Below are 23163 nucleotides of genomic sequence, written 5' to 3' on the forward strand. Positions count from 1 at the left end.
TTAGTTTAGAGATACAGCACTGAAACAGGCCCTTCGACCCACCGAGTCTGTGCCGACCATCAACCACCCATTTATACTAATCCTACACTAATCCCATATTCCTACCACATCCCCACCTGTCCCTATATTTCCCTACCACCTACCTATACTAGGGGCAATTTATAATGGCCAATTTACCTTCCAACTTGCAAGTATTTTGGCTTGTGGGAGGAAACCGGAGCACCCGGAGAAAACCCACGCAGACACAGGGAGAACTTGCAAACTCCACACAAGCAGTACCCAGAATTGAACCCGGGTCGCTGGAGCTGTGAGGCTGCAGTGTTAACCACTGTGCCGCCCACAAATGAATGAATTTTTAAAAAACTAGTTAAATTTCCTGCAAGCTCACTGGGCCCAATGCCTCAAGAATCTGAAGCCCACCCTCCACCGTTTCTCCAGCCACATGTTAACCTGATTTACTTATTGCTTCAATACTCACTAACACTGCGAATAACCTTTTGAGATCCTGCAGTTTAACGTCCTTCCAAGCTCCTGAAACTCCTGTTTGTAGGACCTCAACTTTTTTTCTAGCTCTGTCAGTGGTTTCAAATTGAGCCACGGCTTCTGGCTGTTGCTCTTCACCCTCAAAATGTTAAGCACCCTTTCGCTGATCTTTACCCTGGCACCACGGAGCCAACACATCATGCGAGACTCACGTTGTGTCTTCTTTGCCCCATGGTACCATGGATGTGCTCTTTACTACACTCTCCCAAAGTTTTGTCACCATCACTGAAGACTGGTTTGAGATTGCCATACTCCCAGAGGATTCCTGCACTTCCTGCCTCTTCCTATCCTGCTGGATGGCCACCCATTTACTGTCTTGAAGACCCTGTAACTGTGGGATGATCACCTCCTGAAAAGTATGATCCAGGAAATGCTCACCCTGCCATGTGAGCTGCAATGACTTCAGCTGTTCCAAGCTCAGAAACCCTGAGCTTTTAAGTTTGTGCAGCTGGTGACACTTCCTGTTCACATGGTTATCCAGGACACATGAGCGTCCTGAAGTTCCCACATGGCACAGGAATTGAAGGCAATTGACCTCGGCTGTCCTGTCATTTTGATTAAAAGTCGATCTACTTATGTTTATTTACTTATATATCTGTGTCTATATCTATAAAAACATACATTTTTAGTTTATGCAACCTCGTTATTTATGTGTGCCAGATTTTTTAATGCAATTCGCATCCTTTTAACATTGTTATCCTCTCCTTCACTAATTTCATTACCTTGATGTACTTTATTACTCTTGATTATATATGTATTTATTTACTTTTATCCCCTTGCTTTAGATTACTTAGCACCTCCTTCCCCCTTGTACCCAATTTCCACTTTCCCCAAATTCTGGTTTTTAAAATCACACTCTGTGCTTAAAATTCGCTTGGAAGTACTTGGCAAAGGCAGAAGCTAATCTGCATTTGGTCACCCGAACACCAGAAAAGGATAAAAACTGAAATGCTGGAAATACTTGGTAGCCAAGAGAAAAGATATGTTTCTGGAAAAGAACACTTGTGTTTTGAAAAAGGTTCAATGATTGAGCCATTAAATTAATTAGATACTGACAGCCCTGAGGATTCCCATCATTTACAGCTTCTAGTTCATAAAGAATAGTAATTTGTTGGAAATGAAGATTCAATTAAATTAGTACCCTAAAAAATGAGAGTGGAACATGATGTCTTCAATGAATTCAAAGTGCTAACAGCATGTAACAAACTCAATACTCAGCAGAGGAACTTCATGGTTGGATCCAGATTAACCCAATCAGAGATGTAGGATGGAGCTTAAGAAAGCAATTAGGAGAGCAAAGAGGGGATATGAGAAAGCTCTGGCTGGTAAAAGTAGGGAAAATCCGAAAATATTCTATAAGTATATCAATGGGAAGAGGATAACCAGGGAAAGAGTCGGACCAATTAGGGACCAAGGGTAGAGCCAGAGGACAATGGTAGGGTGTTGAATGAATATTTCATATCTGTCTTCACCCAAGAGAATGAGGATGTAGATATGGAACTTGGAGAGAGAGACTGTGAGGTTCTTGAGCAAATTGTCATAGGGAGTGACAAAGTATTGGAGGTTTTGGAAGGCTTACAAGTGGACAAGTCTCCAGGTCCGGACGATTTGTGTCCCAGGATGCTGTGGGAGGGTGAGGGTGGAGATTGCAGGGGCTCTGACCCAAATTTTTAATTCCTCTCTGGCCACGGGAGGTGCTAGAGGACTGGAGAACAGCTAGTGTGGTCCCACTATTTAAGAAATGTTGTAGAGATAAGCCAGGGAACTACAGACCAGTGAGTCTCATGTCAGTGGTAGGGAAACTATTGGAGAAAATTCTGAAGGAGAGAATCTATCTCCATTGGACAGACAAAATTTGATTAGGAATAGTCAGCATGGCTTTGTCAGAGGGAGGTCAAGCCTAACAAATTTGATTGAATTTTTTGAGCATGTGACCGGGTGTGTAGATGAGGGTAGTGCAGTTGATGTAGTTTACATGGATTTCAGCAAAACAAGGTCCCACATGGGAGACTTATCAAGAAAGCAAATGCACATGGGATACAAGGTAACTTGATAAGGTGGATTCAAAATTGGCTTAGCTGTAGGAGACAGAGAGTGATGACAGACGGCTGTTTTAATGATTGGAAGCCTGTGTCCAGTGGCGTACCACAGGGATCTGTGCTGGATCCCCTATTGTTTGTCATTTATATAAACGACATAGATGACTCTGTGGGGGGTAGGATCAGTAAGTTCGTGGATGACACAAAGATTGGCCGAGTGTTTAACAGTGAGGTGGAGTGTCTTAGGTTACAGGAAGATATAGAGGGGATGGTCAAATGGGCAGAAAAGTGGCAGATGGAATTTAACGCTGAAAAGTGTGAGGTGATACACTTTGGAAGTAGTAATGTGACATGGAAGTGTTCAATGAACGGCCTGACACTGGGAATTTCCGAGGAACAAAGGGACCTTGGCATGTTTGTCCATAGATCTCTGAAGGCAGAAGGGCAGGTTAATAGGGTGGTGAAAAAGGCATATGGGACACTTGCCTTTATCAATCGAGGCATAGATTTCAAAAGCAGGGAGGTCATGTTGGAGTTGTACAGAACTTTGGTCAGGCCACAGCTGGAGTATTGTGTGCAATTCAGGTTGCCACATTATAGGAAGGATGTGATTGCATTGGAGGGGGTGCAGAGGTGATTCACCAGGATGTTGCCTGGGATGGAACATTTAAGCTATGAAGAGAGGTTGGATAGGCTTGGGTTGTTTTCACTGGAGCAGAGAAGACTGAGGGGTGACCTGATCGGGGTGTACAAGATTATGAGGGGCATGGACAGGGTGGATAGGGAGCAGCTGTTCCCCTTAGTTGAAGGGTCAGTTATGAGGGGTCACAAATTTAAGGTGAGGCGTGGGAGGTTTAAGGGGGATTTGAGGAAGAACTTTTTTACCAAGAGGGTGGTGACGGTCTGGAGTGCCCTGCTTGGGCGGGTGGTAGAGGCGGGTTGCCTCACATCCTTTAAAAAGTACCTGGATGAGCACTTGGCACGTCATAACATTCAAGGCTATGGGCCAAGTGCTGGCAAATGGGATTAGGTAGACAGGTCAGGTGTCTTTAATGCATCGGTGCAGACTCGATGAGCCTCTTCTGCACTGTATTATTCTGTGATTCTGTGATACGGGAGGTGGGGAGCATGCAGGGGAGTGTGGTAGTGAGGGGAAACCTGGAAATCCAACAGATGCAGAGGTCCTGCAGAATTCAATGGCAGGATCTCGTTATCATTTTTTTCTTCTGTTTCCAAGTTATGCAGTCAAGCAGTAGTTGCATGACAATCAAAATGGATTATGGGATACATAAATCAATATCTGGACCATGATTTACATGGCATAGATGTTGGCTTCTATGCAACAAGGAAGATTTTATTAAGTATGTAGATCTCTCCGATTTACACTGCTCTCTCAGATCATGTATAACATAGGCTAGGTGGCAAGTATCATAAAAATTTGCCGTAACAACATGCTCCCTAAACTTTTAAACTATAACTTTCCTGCACATACCAATACAAGAGGGTCTGTAAGCTGTTTGCTTAAAATATTGTCAACTATGTATTTCACTTTTGAACAAATGGTTGAATATTTCTGGGAAATTGGACTTTTACCGTTGCGTGGTTTTGATGTGAAGCTTCATCTTTGAAAGTATCTTGGAAACTTCTCAAATGCTACATTTTCCTCAGGAATTACATTACATGTTTTGGGAGCGCTTGTGGATGTTTATCTGCATGCACCGTTTTGGAGATTTGTTGTGAATTTGCTTTCTCCCTTGTATAATACTTTGGTAATTGGGACATTGGGCCTCAAATAGTTTGCTAAGGAAGTCCACATTGCAAGATGTAAAATAGTAAGTGGTAAAGCAATGCAGCTCCTATATTCCATATTAAATGTGGGAATAAGCTCTATTCTGCTGTTGTTTTTTTAACAGTTTTATATACCTGAGTTTAGTTTAAAACTTTGAGAATTCCAGTATGAATGACATTTTTAACTATTGTGTTTTCTTTTCGTAAGAGCGACGCAAAAAGGCATCCGCGTGGGAAAGAAATTTGGTTTATCCTGTTGTTATGCTGATACTATTGTCAGGAACGGTAAGCTGCTTTTGTTGAAAAATATTCCAGTTCGTGGAACTGTTAGTTTATTCCCAGTTATCTTTGAATCCAGGTGCACATTTGATAGTACAGATTTCAAACTCTAAATCTACTCTATTCCAATGAATAATCATTTTTGCTTGGTATAAGACAAAAATGATTAGTACAGTGCACTGATTTTATACAGATGTAATCAGCATATTTATGATCATAGTGTTATACCTTTACAAAGTGTTATTTTAATGGGAGCCAGGTTGGTAGGTTGGATGACATAGTGTCGCTACTGTTTCTCGCATTTAGGACTTCCTGATTTCGATTGACAATTTAAACTTTTCATAGCAGGTTGCTAGAATGTCTTCTCTGTTGACTACAGACATGTTTTGTGGATTCCCTGAGAGAACAGTAAAAACAAAATACTGACCATTTCTGATGGTAGAATTAAAAGCTTTGTGATGATCCTTCAAAATCTATTGATAAATGTCCCCTGATGATTGAATTTATCCGATGAGTAACTGAGCCATTCAAATCCAGACTTGTCTGTCTGTACTGAGTTATGTGGTTTCAGTTAGAGTGGCTCTAAGACTGCTACAATCAGCCTCAGCATCCCTGAGTCAGAGGGTGGGCGAGTTGGACAGTGTCTGGTGACCAATATATGAAATATGAACATTAGAAATAGGAGCAGGAGTAGGCCACTCGGCCTCTTGAGCTTGCTCCACCATTCAATAAGATCATGGCTGATCTGATTGTAACCTCAACTCCGCATTCCCGCCTACCCCAATAACTTTCACCCCTTTGCTTATCAAGAATCTATCTACCTCTGCCTTAAAGATATTCAAAGACTCTGCTACCATCAACTTTTGAGGAAGAGAGTTCCAAAGAGACAAATGCACATTTGTGGACTTCAGATGAAAAGATTGGGCTCAACTACGACTTAGTCATTCACTGAAAGCTCATGCGAGAAATTACCACTTGGATGAGACATTTGTGGAACTGTTTCTTGCAGGCAATGTTCCCTCTAAGTTGCATGTCAGGCTGCGTACAAGCTGGTCCCTTTTAAATTAACGTGTGTGCTTAGCCACCCAAAAAATTTTAAAGGGGCTGTTAACTTGGAAAAGAATTTGCAGGGAACGTTGCTGGTAAGGAGTCAAAATTTCAAGAGGGGATGTAAAAAAATAATTGACAAGATGAAATAACATTACAATTTAAGTGGTCATTCTGGTAAGTGAATCTGGACAGTGATTGCTGGCATGTTATTTGACTGGGGAGGTGTCACAACAGAGCCCATTCTTGTTACCCAATATTAACTCAATTGCTTCTGAAAGGTGGTCAGTGGCTAATCATTTGTGAGACATCGATACAATTAAAGAACAATTGCACATCTCTCCAGCTGGAAATAAAATCCTGTCCCAAACTTTTCTGATGGGCTTAAGTATGGTTCAAGATGGCTCCTGGGCTGGAAGCTCCCTAGGAAGCTCCCTTGCTGTTCATCTCTATCCATGGCCATCTGCTCCCATCCCTAACGTTTTCTCCCCCAATCTGCCCTCTTAAACTGTTTAAATTCCCCTGGCTCTTTAAATCAGTTCATTTTAGCCCTATCTAAAAGTTAACAGTTAGTTTAGTGTATGTTACCTGGGCCCACTGCCCTCCCCCAGCCACACCTGCTCTTTGTTTTCTCAATGAAATTGATCCGGATGAAACTGACGAGCACAGCTGCCGATACTTCAATCTCCGATCCTGCTGTCTTCACAGTCCAGAGTGTCTGCAGCCACGGCGTGCGGTAAGTCCATTGAGGTGAAGAAGGAGCTGCGGGACCCGAGAGAAGTCCTGTGAAAAGGTGCCCCGAACACCCAAAACATCCACGAACGGCCCCCCCGGCCGCAACTTCAAAGCGCCCGCGGGAGATGGCTCGGAGAGCATCTGCAGCGCACTGTCGGCAATGCTGCATGCCTTTATTTAAACCACTGCAAAAAGAAAAAACCCTTAGCAAATGTAATCACCTCTAAGTCTGCCAAATGATGCTTCACCTCCCGAAGGACGTGGATGAGCTTTCCGGACGTCGATGGTGGGCACTGAGGAAATGGCTTATTACCTGCACCAGATTCCACCCCCCCCTCCCCCCCCCCCTTTACCCCCCTTCCACCCCCCCCCCACCCCCACCCCCACCCCCGTCCCCTTCCCTGCTCCACCCTCTCAGCTCACCCCCTCACAACCCCGTCCCAGCCCGCCCCCCCCCTCGCACCATCTTCACCCCGCACCCCCTTCCCCTGCACCCCCCCCCCACCCCCTCCCTCTACCCCTCCCCCTTGCATCCCCTCCCTCTACCCCTCCCCCTTGCATCCCCTCCTCCCACCGGCACCATCCGACACCTGTGTAGGGGCCCCAACAACCCCACTGCCTTGTGGGCGTCACGGGAGAGACCAAGGCTAAGGGAGTAAACCCTAACAGAAAATCCGGAGCGGAACCCCGTAGGCGGTCATGTGTCACCTTTGGCATGTTTCCGGCAGTTCCTGCAGCCATACTGGTGCCAAACGTCGTGTCCTGCACTCCTTTGGACCCCACCAGAAAGGCCGAGAGGGGGGTTTTGACGACTGGGCAACTCTCAACCTCCATAAATTTGCCCAGGCATGCGCCATGGAGAGGTCACTCCATAGTTGCCTCACAGCGACTAAAACAACACGGAAGGCAGCAGTTACGGGTTATAAGTCCAGATAAATTGGCGTAGAAACTGGGCGCCACGGGTTGCCTTTGTCGGTGGGAGAGGTCATTGCACCTCACTGGACAGCTACCGCCCGCCTCAAACCGGGCAGCCCCCGGTCAATAAGGTTCTGTCCCGCCACAGTCTGCCTGCTTCAATGGGTGCTTGGAGCTCAGGGTCATTGCCCGAAAGGTGGACTGATACACCACACCAAACAACATGAAAAAAGGAAAGAAGGTACCAGCCCTTCGCTTTGCAAGCTGGAACGTCAGAACTATGTGTCCTGGCCTGTCGGAAGACCTTACACAAATCAACGATTCTCGGAAGACCGCCATCATTAACAACGAGCTCAGTAGATTCAATGTGGACATTGCAGCACTTCAGGAGACTCACCTCCCCGCGAGTGGCTCTCTAGCAGAGCAAGACTACACCTTCTTCTGGCAGGGCAGGGATCCTGAAGAACCAAGACAGCATGGAGTGGGCTTCGCCATCAGAAACTCCTTGCTCGGCATGATAGAGCCTCCCTCAAATGGCTCGGAACGCATACTGTCCATCCGACTGCTCACCACCTCTGGTCCAGTACACCTACTCAGCATCTATGCTCCAACACTCTGCTCCGCACCTGAAGCTAAAGACCAGTTCTATGAACAACTCCATAACATCATTAGCAGCATCCCCAACACCGAACACCTATTCCTGCTGGGGGACTTTAATGCCAGGGTTGGGGCCGACCATGACTCATGGCCCTCCTGCCTTGGGCGCTATGGCGTTGGAAGGATGAATGAGAACGGGCAGAGACTGCTTGAGTTGTGTACCTATCATAACCTCTGCATCACCAACTCGTTCTTTCACACTAAACCCTGTCACCAGGTTTCATGGAGGCACCCAAGATCACGTCGTTGGCACCAGCTAGACCTCATTGTCACAAGGCGAGCCGCCTTAAACAGTGTTCAAATCACACGCCGCTTCCACAGTGCGGACTGCGACACCGACCACTCCCTGGTGTGCAGCAAGGTTAGACTCAGACCAAAGAAGTTGCATCATTCCAAGCAGAAGGGCCACCCGCGCATCAACACGAGCAGAATTTCTCACCCACAGCTGTTACAAAAATTTCTAAATTCACTTGTAACAGCCCTTCAAAACACTCCCACAGGGGATGCTGAGACCAAGTGGGCCCACATCAGAGACGCCATCTATGAGTCAGCTTTGACCACCTACGGCAAAAGTGCGAAGAGAAATGCAGACTGGTTTCAATCTCATAATGAAGAGCTGGAACCTGTCATAGCCGCTAAGCGCATTGCACTTTTGAACTACAAGAAAGCCCCCAGCGATTTAACATCCGCAGCACTTAAAGCAGCCAGAAGTACTGCACAAAGAACAGCTAGGCGTTGCGCAAACGACTACTGGCAACACCTATGCAGTCATATTCAGCTGGCCTCAGACACCGGAAACATCAGAGGAATGTATGATGGCATGAAGAGAGCTCTTGGGCCAACCATCAAGAAGATCACCCCCCTCAAATCTAAATCGGGGGACATAATCACTGACCAACGCAAACAGATGGACCGCTGGGTTGAGCACTACCTAGAACTGTACTCCAGGGAGAATGCTGTCACTGAGACTGCCCTCAATGCAGCCCAGCCTCTACCAGTCATGGATGAGCTGGACATACAGCCAACCAAATCGGAACTCAGTGATGCCATTGATTCCCTAGCCAGCGGAAAAGCCCCTGGGAAGGACAGCATTACCCCTGAAATAATCAAGAGTGCCAAGCCTGCTATACTCTCAGCACTACATGAACTGCTATGCCTGTGCTGGGATGAGGGAGCAGTACCCCAGGACATGCGCGATGCCAACATCATCACCCTCTATAAAAACAAAGGTGACCGCGGTGACTGCAACAACTACCGTGGAATCTCCCTGCTCAGCATAGTGGGGAAAGTCTTTGCTCGAGTCGCTCTGAACAGGCTCCAGAAGCTGGCCGAGCGCGTCTACCCTGAGGCCCAGTGTGGCTTTCGTGCAGAGAGATCGACTATTGACATGCTGTTCTCCCTTCGTCAGATACAGGAGAAATGCCGTGAACAACAGATGCCCCTCTACATTGCTTTCATTGATCTCACCAAAGCCTTTGACCTCGTCAGCAGACGTGGTCTCTTCAGACTACTAGAAAAGATCGGATGTCCACCAAAGCTACTTAGTATCATCACCTCATTCCATGACAATATGAAAGGCACAATTCAACATGGTGGCTCCTCATCAGAGCCCTTTCCTATCCTGAGTGGTGTGAAACAGGGCTGTGTTCTCGCACCCACACTTTTTGGGATTTTCTTCTCCCTGCTGCTTTCACATGCGTTCAAATCCTCTGAAGAAGGAATTTTCCTCCACACAAGATCAGGGGGCAGGTTGTTCAACCTTGCCCGTCTAAGAGCGAAGTCCAAAGTACGGAAAGTCCTCATCAGAGAACTCCTCTTTGCTGACGATGCTGCTTTAACATCTCACACTGAAGAATGCCTGCAGAGTCTCATCGACAGGTTTGCGTCTGCCTGCAATGAATTTGGCCTAACCATCAGCCTCAAGAAAACGAACATCATGGGGCAGGATGTCAGAAATGCTCCATCCATCAATATTGGCGACCACGCTCTGGAAGTGGTTCAAGAGTTCACCTACCTAGGCTCAACTATCACCAGTAACCTGTCTCTAGATGCAGAAATCAACAAGCGCATGGGTAAGGCTTCCACTGCTATGTCCAGACTGGCCAAGAGAGTGTGGGAAAATGGCGCACTGACACGGAACACAAAAGTCCGAGTGTATCAGGCCTGTGTCCTCAGTACCTTGCTCTACGGCAGCGAGGCCTGGACAACGTATGCCAGCCAAGAGCGACGTCTCAATTCATTCCATCTTCGCTGCCTTCGGAGAATACTTGGCATCAGGTGGCAGGACTATATCTCCAACACAGAAGTCCTTGAAGCGGCCAACACCCCCAGCTTATACACACTACTGAGTCAGCGGCGCTTGAGATGGCTTGGCCATGTGAGCCGCATGGAAGATGGCAGGATCCCCAAAGACACATTGTACAGCGAGCTCGCCACTGGTATCAGACCCACCAGCCGTCCATGTCTCCGTTATAAAGACGTCTGCAAACGCGACATGAAATCGTGTGACATTGATCACAAGTCGTGGGAGTCAGTTGCCAGCATTCGCCAGAGCTGGCGGGCAGCCATAAAGACAGGGCTAAATTGTGGCGAGTCGAAGAGACTTAGTAGTTGGCAGGAAAAAAGACAGAGGCGCAAGGGGAGAGCCAACTGTGCAACAGCCCCAACAAACAAATTTCTCTGCAGCACCTGTGGAAGAGCCTGTCACTCCAGAATTGGCCTTTATAGCCACTCCAGGCGCTGCTTCACAAACCACTGACCACCTCCAGGCGCGTATCCATTGTCTCTCGAGATAAGGAGGCCCAAAAGAAAAAGAAGAAAAGAAAGTATGGAATTTAACCTAACTAAATGACTGAAGTAAAGATTAGCAAATAACACACAGAAAAATAAGTGCTGCAGTTTAAGTTGCATAATTTTTCCCCCAAGTAGTCCAGCTGCCATCATGGATATGTAACTGTATGAATACATACTTTAACACCTGAAGTAATAAATATTTAACACCAATAATATGAAACTATATTATGAAACCAACGTTTGGCAATATAAGAAGCTTCCTCTAAGAGTCTGGTCTGACCTCTGTTTCTGCAACTTGAGGCTTGAATCTGTTTTCGTCACATAGCTAGAAATTGTACCTGAGCCCTGTTGCTTACTTCAACTGCTGTGAACAAGTTTGTATCCTTAAGAGAGATGCAGCAAAGAAGCTTTTCCCTCCCTGCTTCTGTGGAACTACAATACTTTATACATCAAGACATGCCACTCCACATAATATTCATAATATAATTCTGTGCCTTAAACTTTCTATGATTCTATGAAAATATCTTTCAACTGGCCTGGTGAGTTGCAGCTCCTGGTGATAAAGTTCTACGAGTGATGCATCGTGGAAAATATAATATAAGAGCACTATGGCAACGTGTCACATAACAAGGCAGAATATGTACAGTCTTACTTTTCATCATCATGATTTCTGCTAGTAGCTGTTCTTTGCCTGGCTATTTTTCAATTATTTTTCATCAGCACCAAAAACCATTTGGTGTTATAAGCAAGAGTGAAGCTTAAAGTAACAAATTGAAAATGGGAGTGTGCTATTATGGTATGGGTGCCCCGACAATATTTTGATAGTGAGTGGGCTGATGTCCGAAAGTTTAAGAGTCCCTCGCTAGACAGCTTCCATTGAAGTTTATTCGCACTGACAAGCTGGCAGGATCAAAGTCATAACTAGATAATTATCTGTAAATAGTCAAAATAAAAATGTGATTTTCTGTTATAAATTGTGATGTCCAGTCACAGTAGTTGTATTTTTCATCCTTCACATTAGATATCAGAATTGTCCTTTTGTAGCAAGTAAAATGGAACCTGTCATAGCCGCTAAGCACATTGCACGGTTGAACTACAAGAAAGCCCCCAGCGATTTAACATCCGCAGCACTTAAAGCAGCCAGAAGCACTGCACAAAGAACAGCCAGGCGCTGCGCAAACGACTACTGGCAACACCTATGCAGTCATATTCAGCTGGCCTCAGACACCGGAAACATCAGCCGCCTTAAACAGTGTTCAAATCACACGCAGCTTCCACAGTGCGGACTGCGAGACTGACCACTCCCTGGTGTGCAGCAAGGTTAGACTCAGACCAAAGAAGTTGCATCATCCCAAGCAGAAAAGCCACCCGCGCATCAACACGAGCAGAATTTCTCACCCACAGCTGTTACAAAAATTTCTAAACTCACTTGTAACAGCCCTTCAAAACACTCCCACAGGGGATGCTGAGACCAAGTGGGCCCACATCAGAGACGCCATCTATGAGTCAGCTTTGACCACCTACGGCAAAAGTGCGAAGAGAAATGCAGACTGGTTTCAATCTCATAATGAAGAGCTGGAACCTGTCATAGCCGCTAAGCGCATTGCACTGTCGAACTACAAGAAATCCCCCAGCGATTTAACATCCGCAGCACTTAAAGCAGCCAGAAGCACTGCACAAAGAACAGCCAGGCGCTGCGCAAACGACTACTGGCAACACCTATGCAGTCATATTCAGCTGGCCTCAGACACCGGAAACATCAGAGGAATGTATGATGGCATGAAGAGAGCTGGACATACAGCCAACCAAATCGGAACTCAGTGATGCCATTGATTCTCTAGCCAGCGGAAAAGCCCCTGGGAAGGACAGCATTACCCCTGAAATAATCAAGAGTGCCAAGCCTGCTATACTCTCAGCAGTACATGAGCTGCTATGCCTGTGCTGGGACGAGGGAGCAGTACCCCAGGACATGCGCGATGCCAATATCATCACCCTCTATAAAAACAAAAGTGACCGCGGCGACTGCAACAACTACCGTGGAATCTCCCTGCTCAGCATAGTGGGGAAAGTCTTTGCACGAGTCGCTCTAAACAGCCTCCAGAAGCTGGCCGAGTGCGTCTACCCTGAGGCACAATGTGGCTTTCGTGCAGAGAGATCGACCATTGACATGCTGTTCTCCCTTCGTCAGATACAGGAGAAATGCCGTGAACAACAGATGCCCCTCTACATTGCTTTCATCGATCTCACCAAAGCCTTTGACCTCGTCAGCAGACGTGGTCTCTTCAGATTACTAGAAAAGATTGGATGCCCACCAAAGCTACTAAGTATCATCACCTCATTCCATGACAATATGAAAGGCACAATTCAACATGGTGGCTCCTCATCAGAGCCCTTTCCTATCCTGAGTGGCGTAAAACAGGGCTGTGTTCTCGCACCCATACTTTTTGGGATTTTCTTCTCCCTGCTGCTTTCACATGCGTTCAAGTCCTCTGAAGAAGGAATTTTCCTCCACACAAGATCAGGAAGCAGATTGTTCAACCTTGCCCGTCTAAGAGCGAAGTCCAAAGTACGGAAAGTCCTCATCAGGGAACTCCTCTTTGCTGACGATGCTGCTTTAACATCTCACACTGAAGAGTGCCTGCAGAGCCTCATCGACAGGTTTGCGGCTGCCTGCAGTGAATTTGGCCGAACCATCAGCCTCAAGAAAACAAACATCATGGGGCAGGATGTCAGAAATGCTCCATCCATCAATATTGGCGACCACGCTCTGGAAGTGGTTCAAGAGTTCACCTACCTAGGCTCAACTATCACCAGTAACCTGTCTCTAGATGCAGAAATCAACAAGCGCATGGGAAAGGCTTCCACTGCTATGTCCAGACTGGCCAAGAGAGTGTGGGAAAATGGGGCACTGACACGGAACACAAAAGTCCGAGTGCATCAGGCCTGTGTCCTCAGTACCTTGCTCTATGGCAGCGAGGCCTGGACAATGTATGTCAGCCAAGAGCGACGTCTCAATTCATTCCATCTTCGCTGCCTCCGGAGAATACTTGGCATCCGGTGGCAGGACCGTATCTCCAACACAGAAGTCCTCGAGGCGACCAGCATCCCCAGCTTATACACACTACTGAGTCAGCGGCGCTTGAGATGGCTTGGCCATGTGAGCCGCATGGAAGATGGCAGGATCCCCAAAGACACATTGTACAGTGAGCTCACCAGTGGTATCAGACCCACCGGCCGTCCATGTCTCTGCTTTAGAGACGTCTGCAAACGCGACATGAAATCCTGTGACATTGATCACAAGTCGTGGGAGTCAGTTGCCAGCGTCCGCCAAAGCTGGCGGGCAGCCATAAAGGCGGGGCTAAAGTGTGGCGAGTCGAAGAGACTTAGTAGTTGGCAGGAAAAAAGACAGAGGCGCAAGGGGAGAGCCAACTGTGTAACAGTTCCGACAAACACATTTCTCTGCAGCACCTGTGGAAGAGCCTGTCACTCTAGAATTAGCCTTTTTAGCCACTCCAGGCGCTGCTTCACAAACCACTGACCACCTCCAGGCGCTTATCCATTGTATCTCGAGATAAGGAGGCCAAAGAAGAAGAAAAGTGGCCTGTCAGATCTCCCCCCGCGCCCCCCCACCCCCCACCATGTGAAACTCATTGAACTATCACCCTATGAATAAAAGGGAAAAACACAAATGTACAATTTAAAAGCCAAAAGCAGAAAACTTAGGAAAAAAATATTTTTTGGTGGAATATCATTGTCAGAATTCCTACAAATTAAATCTTCTGTCCACATAATTTACTGGTAAAGCTTAACAAGAATCGATCATTTTATTCTCTGAGTTTAGAATATGTGAAAGGGTGGTTTAGGTTAATTTAGAAAGCTGACTGTTGACTATTCTTATGGTATTACCAGATTCATTGTTGTAAAAGATAGAAAATGTCAATAATAAAATGAATCTTATTTTATATTCAGCTTTGTTACCCAGATGGTTGCAAGATGAAAAAGAATATTGTAAAACATTTTACAACTCAGTGTATAATATTCAATAGTTTTGCTTCTGTTGGAATTAAAGCTACATCATGTTTCACTGTAGTGAAGACATATTATTTCTTATGAAAAGTTTGAATTTTATAAATTTAAAATGTGTCATTTTGTTGGCAAAATTAAATGTTATTTATTAATGTGAACTTTAACATACAGTAAATATTCTATGTTTAGTAGAGGGAAGACATCGATAATACCATTTTTTGTGCACATTTTTTAATAATCAAATTATATCTTACAGACAATCTCTGTTCTCTTGGTTGCTTTCAATATATTGGCTCTGTTGGTTGATGAAACGGCAATGCCAAAAGGATCACAGGTAATAACTGGCCGCCCTTCTGTTTTAATGGCTGTCCTGCTGCAATTCATGAAGTTGGACATTTTTGCAGGTTTTTTCTTTTAGCTGCAATTTTTACTTTACCTTGTCTTCTACTGTTTTCAACCTTGTAGCATGCTGTTTCTTGGCCTTTCAACTAGTTTCTTGTTAAAAATAAATCCAGGACGAAATAAAGTGTTAATTATGAATACTTGAGGGATTTGTTTTTTGTAAATTTTTTTCATTATATAGTTCATTGAAGCAGCTAATATATGTTCAGACTGATTTTCATGAGTTCAAGCTTGCAGGGTAGCAGACAGTAACTTAACGATGCAAACTCTGTATCAGCCAGCAGGGAGAACTCGCAATATGTTCCAACAGTTTGTGAGAGGAAGCTCACTCTGCTGAGTTTCAAAGTCAGAGTGATCAGATCAACAGCAGTGAGGCTGCATACCATCACACTGGTTTAAGACTATTTTTAAACTCATGATGCATTTGAATTTACAGCTGAATAACTTGTTATTTTTTGGAATTGGTTCCCATTTATAGCTGCTTTTGCAGCAAGAAAAAGGTGAAGAAATTTATATATATTCCTAATATCTTTATGCAAATGGAAGAAGAAATATCTTGCATTTACATGCTGCCTTTCAAACCTCCAGATGTCCCAAAAAGCTATACAGCCAACCAAGTACTGTTGCAATGTAAGAAATCTTAAGACATATGCATCTAGATCATAGTAAAAGAGGTTGTGCCCAAGTCTTGTTCAACAGCACCTCCCAAATCCATGGCCTTATCACCTAGAGGAACAAGGGCAGCGGGTGTAGTGGAAACCCACCACCTCCAAGTTCCGCTCCAAGCCACACATCATCCTGAGTTGGAAATGTATTGCCATTACTCCGTCACTGGGTCAAAATGCTGGAACTCCCTCCTGAACAGCACTGTGCGAGTACCTTTACCACAGAGACTGCAGTGGTTTAAGGTGATGGCTCACCACCACCTTCTCTCGGGCAATTAGGGATGGGGAATTAATGCTGGCTTTGCTAATGACGCCCACATCCTGTGAATGAACAAATATTTTTAAAAATTCTTTTGAACTGGTTGTCTTGGTTAATGTAGAAAGAACTTATATTTATATAAATGCTTTTCATGTCCTCAATGTCCCAAAGCACTACGCAATTAATAAAGTACTATTTGAAATTTAGTCACTGTTAGAATGTAGGAAAACATGGCTGCCAATTTGTGCATAGCAAAGTTCCATAGAACAGCAGTGAGATAATTGATCAAATGAGCTGTTAGTGGGGTTGGTCGAGGGCAAGGTGTTGGCCAGACCAGCTTAGTAACACCATTCTTGTTCGACTAATATTGAAAGTTCAGTCCATAAATAGTTGGTGTGAGCACTGCAAATCTTCAAATGTTTTCTGTTTGCATATTACTTACAGTACAGAAACAGACATAATAGTATTCACAGTACAAACAGACCATTCAGTCTAACTGGTCTATGCAGCTCTTTATGCTCTACATGGGCCTCCTCCTATCCCTATCAGCATAATTACAAGTAGAGAAAGTTTTTTAAAAAAATCCTTTTTGTATCAAGAATTCAAAGGTAAGGAGGTAATGTTGAACTTGTACAACATCCAAATTTGAACCACACTTTGAATGTCATGTACAGTACAATTATAAGAAGGATTAAAAAAAAAATAGAAAAGCTGCAGGCTAAATCACTGGGATGTTACCAAAGATAAGGGCTATGACATAGTTTAAAATAGCCAAACACTAAATTGATTTGATAACGTTGGAGAGCAAAGAGCACAATTGCACCTCTGTCATAAATCTTGCACATGGCAAATGTTGCTTCTGCTAATATAACACAATGTCAATATTATTTTTTTGAAAGGATTGGAATTTGAAAGCAAACCACGCCTCTTATAACTGTTTTGCATTTAAAATACCTTGCCTGTGAGATAGAGCTGAAAATAGAAATAACCTCTAGGGACCGATCACTGCGTACCAAATTTAATGTTTTTAAAAATCTCGAAGTAACAAATCGGTACTGTCAGATCTGAGAGACCCTCCCCTTCCCATCACTGTTGACAGACAACAAGGAACTACTGCCAAACCTAGGGTTCCCACTACATAGTGAATCCAGACCAAATGCTCACCTCATGCTGCCAATCCCCAGCAGTCTTATACCAGTGCTGCCAAACTCCAGGACATTTATTCCAATTTTGCCCACGTTGTGGACTATACCACAGTGCTACCAAGATACAATATTGCTCTGTACCTGAACCCCACTCCTTCAACCAAGGTGTCCAATATGTATTGCTATGTATTTTCAGCTTTAAAACTAGTAAGGGATATAAAAAATCAATACAGGGTGTTATGACTGAGCTGGGAGGAGTGCACTGTCTTTTCTAGTTCCATTTCTCCACAGCTCACAATTAAATGTTTACCTAATTACCAATGCGGTCAATCATATGTGCTACTCTTTATCCCAGAATAAACTGTACCAACCAGGTTTTTAAAATAAACAACAAAATTATCAGTTTATTATAAAGCAAAACATTAACATTGATTGAAATATGAAAGATTCTTTTTATAATCCTGCACACACAAACTCTCACACTGAAAAAAAAATACAGACATTTTCTCTGCAGAGGCCTGTTACAAGAAAAGGAAAAAAAAGATTATTTTGGCAAATACTTGTTAATTCTTGAAGAAAAAAGAGATGTCAGTTGTCCTTTTTGATCTGGTGTCCAAGTATACGGAAATGGGTCACTGGGATCTTTGCAGAAGCAGTTCATTCTGGAGATGTCGAGAAATCGTCTGGTAGGCTTTGCAGGAAAAATGTAGCATCTGGGTTTTCAGCCAGCACACTCTTGAATCACAGCGTTTTTCCAAAAACAGGAGGAAAAAGGAGCTGACACACTGGACTTCTCAGGGTCTCTTAGAGAGGTGCAGGCAATATGAGCTGGGGATTTTTTTTTCTTGGCAGGCAAAACCCCAACTGTCTTCTAAACCGTTCCCGTCCCAGTTGAACTGAAAACAATCCAAACCCCAAAAGAGAAAGTCAACCTACTGACCTCCATAAATCTTGACGTGGACTGGAATTTTACAGTGGGCGGATGGGAGCCGGACTCTGACATAAATGTTGGTGACGAACCCACTTCCGCCCAGCCTGGGGTTCCGTCCTGTATTTTATGGATCCCCAGGCTTTAATTGGCCCGAGGTGGGACTTCCACCAACTTGAGGGAGGAGGTCCCACCTCAGTGAGCTGCCGGCCAATCAGTTCGCCGGCAGCTCTTAGTCTCAGCAGCGCTGCCGGGAGCGGTGGCCACTGCTGGGACTGCAGCCCAGCTGACGCCTTGGACCCGAGAGATTGGGTAAGTTTGGGTTGCCTCACCAGGGGGATTGATCATGCCCTGGTGAGGCTAGTGTGGTTGTTTGGGGGGAGGAGGGGCGTGTTGGATCCCAGGGGTGGGGTGGGAGGCAGGGGCAGCCCTCAATCGGGCACTGTGTGCCCGACTGCCATGCCCCCACCCCCGAGGCGCGGGAAGGCTGGCAGCTATCGCTGGGTGGCCTTTCACATCCCCGCCACACCCGCTTGCCTTGGGTAAAATACCCATGGAGGCGGGCGAGGGCCGTTAAGTGGCCTCTTAAGGTTCTTGATTGGCCTTGGGCGGGCGGGCTGTTTCTCTCCCCCCCCCCCCCCCCCCCCCTCCCCCGGTCGGAACTCTGTAAATTTGTTTGGAGGCGGAATCGAGGCGGTAGGCCTCCCAGAGCTTGCCGCTCAATTTTACGCCACCCCCACGGCACCATCCAATCCGCTGGGGCGGCATAAAATTCTGGCCGTGGATTCTCTATAAACATCTCCCATTTTCCAATGTTCCTGTTGTTTATTTATCTTAAGACAGGTGATCTCCAGTAGAGTTTGCTTTTAGCACCCCTTGATTCTTCCAGTAAGTGTTTGCAGTCAAGTGTCCTTTCAATGACCCCAGTGAAAAAACAAAATCCATTGCCACAATTTAAATGAGTCCTTAAACACAATTTTAAAAAACTCTCTCATAACAAAAGGTGTAAATACATAACAAACAACAACAGCATGTATTTATGTAGCGCCTTTAAAGCAATGTCCCAAGCCAAAATTTGACACTGTCTCGAGGTCACAAGGGCATGAATGAGGGTTTCAGCAGTGGATCAGCTGAGGCAGGGGCAGAGTCTGGCAACTTTATGGAGATGGAAATATTGATGGTACGGATATGTGGTCAGAGCTCATCTCTGGGTCATATATGATACCAAGGTTGCTAACAGTCAAGTTCAGCCTCAGATAGTTGCCGTACATACATACTTAGTTACATATTATAGTAATCACCATTCATTTAGCGTCAGACAGAGTTGTAGAATTCAATCTCCAAAGCAACAGTAAAATCTTATAATGCTATTTCATATCAATGGAATTTGACTTATTAAATCATTGAAAATCTTTGGCTCTAGTGATGTCTGTTACATAATTGTTCTAAGCCAGTGTATGCTTCGACTTACCATGAGCAGTACTGTAGGGGATTTGTTAAATTACATCGTTTTAAAGCTAACTGTCGAACAGTTTTGGGTGAAATTCAATTTGGCAGTTTTGTGGAAGGTAAATTACTGACAAAAGCTTGTCTTATTCAGAATTATTTTTAATTTAAAAGTATGGATTCATTATCTGCCAAAAATTCTTAGCCTTGCTAAATTTTGGCAAGTATTTATCATAAACCTTGATAACTTCAAAACCTTGGTTACTTCAAATCAAATACAAACAGTGCAGCATATTGTTGAAGAGCGTATAGAATGAATTCATGAATGGGGAGTTGACAAAGAAAAGAATGAATATCTCAATTATAGTTACAAATGCAATTTTTAAGACATTATCAATATGGTTGAAGGGAAAATTGGATTAAGTGTCAATCTTGTCTCAGTGATAACACACTCATCTCTAAGTCAGAAGATTATGGGTTCGGGTCCAACTCCAGAGACTTGAGCCTGATGCTCCAGAGCAGTGCTGAGGGAGTACTGCACTGTTGGAGGTGCTATATTGATGATGAAGTGTTAAACCAGGGCCCCCTGTTTGTCCTCTCAGGTGGACATAAAAGATTCATGGCAGTATTTTGGAGAACGTTTATCTCAACCAACATCAATAAAACAGATTACGTCATCATTTATCTCCTTGCTGTTTGTGGGACCTTGCTATGTTTCCTATATTACAACAGTGACTATATAAAAAGTACTTTATTGACTGTAAAGCATTTTGGGATGTCCTTTGAGATTGTGAAATGTTCTCTATAAATGCAAGTTCTTTCTTTATATGCAAGCTTGTATTTTGAGACAGCTTTTGACACAGTTCCCATTGGCTATTGATGGCTCCACGAAGGAGTCATGATATTGGAAGGTCAAATATTGCACTGGATAGAAAAATATCTTTAAAACAGGATAGTCAGAAATGGGAACCTTTCAGGCTATAAATAGGTGCAGAGCAGAGCATCTCATGGAATGGTCTCAAGATCCTTGTGTGTGCATGTGTGATAAGCACTTTGTCCTGTGCCAGGCTTTGTTGTATTTTTACTTGGCTGTGTTTGCTGACAACGCAACCACTAGGTGGCGCAGTGCTGACACATGCGCAAATGCAGCCTCTTCCACTGAAACATCACTGTCTGTGACGTCTCACGCAGCTGCCAGTAATAATGATGGCTCTATTCAATTTGTCACAAAAAGCAAACGCAGCCTTAAACCCAAATCCCCACAGTGGCTGCGATTGCTGCCTCCATCCCATCCCCAGCAGTACCTTACTCCCTCCTGCTTCTCTTCGCTGCTCGCTCCTGCGCCCATCTGCTCGCTGTTAACTCCCCACCTCACTGCTTCTCCATCCTTGGCCACTCGCTCCTGCCCTCGCCACTTCCCTCTTCTTGGCCACTGGCTCCCGCGTTGCCCCATCACCCCTCGACAACTCGCTCCCCGCCTTGCCACTTTGGCAGCTAGCTCCCCGCCCCTACCGCTTCTTCGCGGCAAGGGCAGGAGCAAGTGGCTATGGGGGGGAGGCGGCATTGTGGGAAGCGAGCGGCTGGGGTTGGTGGGGGGGAGCATCGAGAGTGAATGGCTGAAGGAAGGCAGCTGCGAGGCGGGAAGGAGCGGGAAATTGAAAGCGGGGATGTTGGGAGGGAGCGGGGTACTGTTTCGCACGCCTGCGCGCATTCATACTGGCAAGCTGGCAAATGTTTGCACGCACTGTTGACGTCCTCGGTTGCTTTGCACATGCTCTGTGTTGTCAGGAGTCACTTTGTTTTTAATTTCTTGCACTGGGTGTCACACACTTTGCTCAGATTTTATATTCTCTTTATGTACAGTTTATATTTCAAATATTGTATTCAGTAACTCAGAACTCAGTAGCTAAGACAGGCAACTAAACATAGCAGAACCTCAATCAATGAGAGCACCAAAAATTGATTTCTTTCAGCTGCAACCAGTCAGAACTCAGTAACTACAACACAGATAAAACCAAAATCAATCAAATAGTTCAAAATACTTGTTGAAAAAATGTTTAAAGCTCATTTTCCCTCCTTCTGGCAAACTGTATATACTTGCATTAAAATTATGTTTAAAAAAAAAATTAACTTGCTTTTAAATTTTGAGGCCTAACTTCAGCTTGGAACTTGAATTTCTGACCCAACCAAATTGCATTGCATCATACCCAACCTGTCTTGCCCTGTTTCCCACCCATCCTGACCTGCTCCAGCTCAGTCTGGCCCACCTCCAGCCCATAGTTCCACTCCTCTGCCGACCTTTTTCTTGTCTTTTCGTGGCCACGATAAAGCTGGTTTCCAGTGCCAACTGCGCTTATGGTCTGTTTGCTGACTGCATACAGTAAAAGTGTCTTTAGCAATAAAAGCTAGCTTTTAGACCGGAATTGTGCCTTGAGAGAGCCGAAACCGGTGTTAGAGGGAAAGGGAGGATGGAAATCGAGGCTGGCACAAAAAATTCCAGATAGGGCAATAATTCTCAGTCCACTGCCCCACTTCCCTTGTTTCCTTTCCCCACTCCCCAATGATCAGCAGTACGCACGACCACCATCCCTTGTTCTTCTACCTTGGGATCACAATTCCCCAGTCCCTTATCAATATACCAGACCCTGGAACTCCTCGTGCTCCCAAACACATCTGGGAGTGGGGCCCTCCCAAGTACTAGTAGACCTGAGAATATCCCTTTGCACTGCTACCAGATGCTGCACTCACATTGCCCACTGAGTGCTTCTAGGATAATTGCTATTAGTGCTCATTATTGGGTCTTGTTGCAACATCACAGAGCCTCCAATTGTGGTATAATAGAGAAATTGTCTTGCTGATTTCCCCCCCATCTCCACATTTATTTCCAGAAACCAAACATTGCAAACTTTTTTTTTACAGTGCAGGTGTGAAAAATTCAAAGTTATCCAAAAAAAAAGGAAGATTATATTTTGCTTTTCATACTGGTGTACATTTTTCAACAGACCATATACATAGAAACATGAATAAGCCATTTAGGTCCTTGAGACATTCAATTAGATAGAGGTATATTGATTGCAATTCTAATAGCCTAATTATGGAAAACGTGACTTACCAGCAATGAACATGATTCGAAGGGTGGAATATTAAACTCACCCCTGTGGTGGGTTTGGAGGTGGGGAGAGCATAAAAAGGGGGGGGGGGGGGATGGGGGGCAGTGGGGGAGAACCCCGCCACCATCCCTCCTCTGCTGAAATTTAGGCCAGGAGGGCCTGTGAACAGTCTTCCTGCCCTGCTGCCAATTGAGGCCCTTAACTGGGTAATTAGCCCCTAATTAAGGGCCTCTTCCTGCTGCAGCCGCAATTATCCACGAAAAACTGTGCGGGCTGCTTCCCGGCTACAGGGGGTGGGGGTGGGCCCTGTTCAAAAGCACTTAGTGCCTGAACAAGGGACCTGGCATCGGGAAGGGGGGGCCCACCGAGGGCTACCCCCTTTCCCT

The 23163-nt window shown here is 45.1% G+C and overlaps 1 protein-coding gene across 1 annotated transcript in view; it reads left to right on the forward strand.

Moving 5' to 3' along the window:
- lmbr1 (limb development membrane protein 1) overlaps positions 1-23163 on the forward strand; it is a 283776-nt gene that overhangs the window by 202256 nt on the left and 58357 nt on the right. The window contains exons 11-12 of the mRNA XM_068015009.1: positions 4579-4655; positions 15079-15156. Of these exons, the coding sequence (XP_067871110.1) occupies positions 4579-4655; positions 15079-15156 (155 nt within the window). The remainder of the gene's footprint in view (positions 1-4578; positions 4656-15078; positions 15157-23163) is intronic.

This window comes from Heterodontus francisci, chromosome 2, assembly GCF_036365525.1.
Source record: "Heterodontus francisci isolate sHetFra1 chromosome 2, sHetFra1.hap1, whole genome shotgun sequence".
NCBI classification, from domain to species: domain Eukaryota; kingdom Metazoa; phylum Chordata; class Chondrichthyes; order Heterodontiformes; family Heterodontidae; genus Heterodontus; species Heterodontus francisci.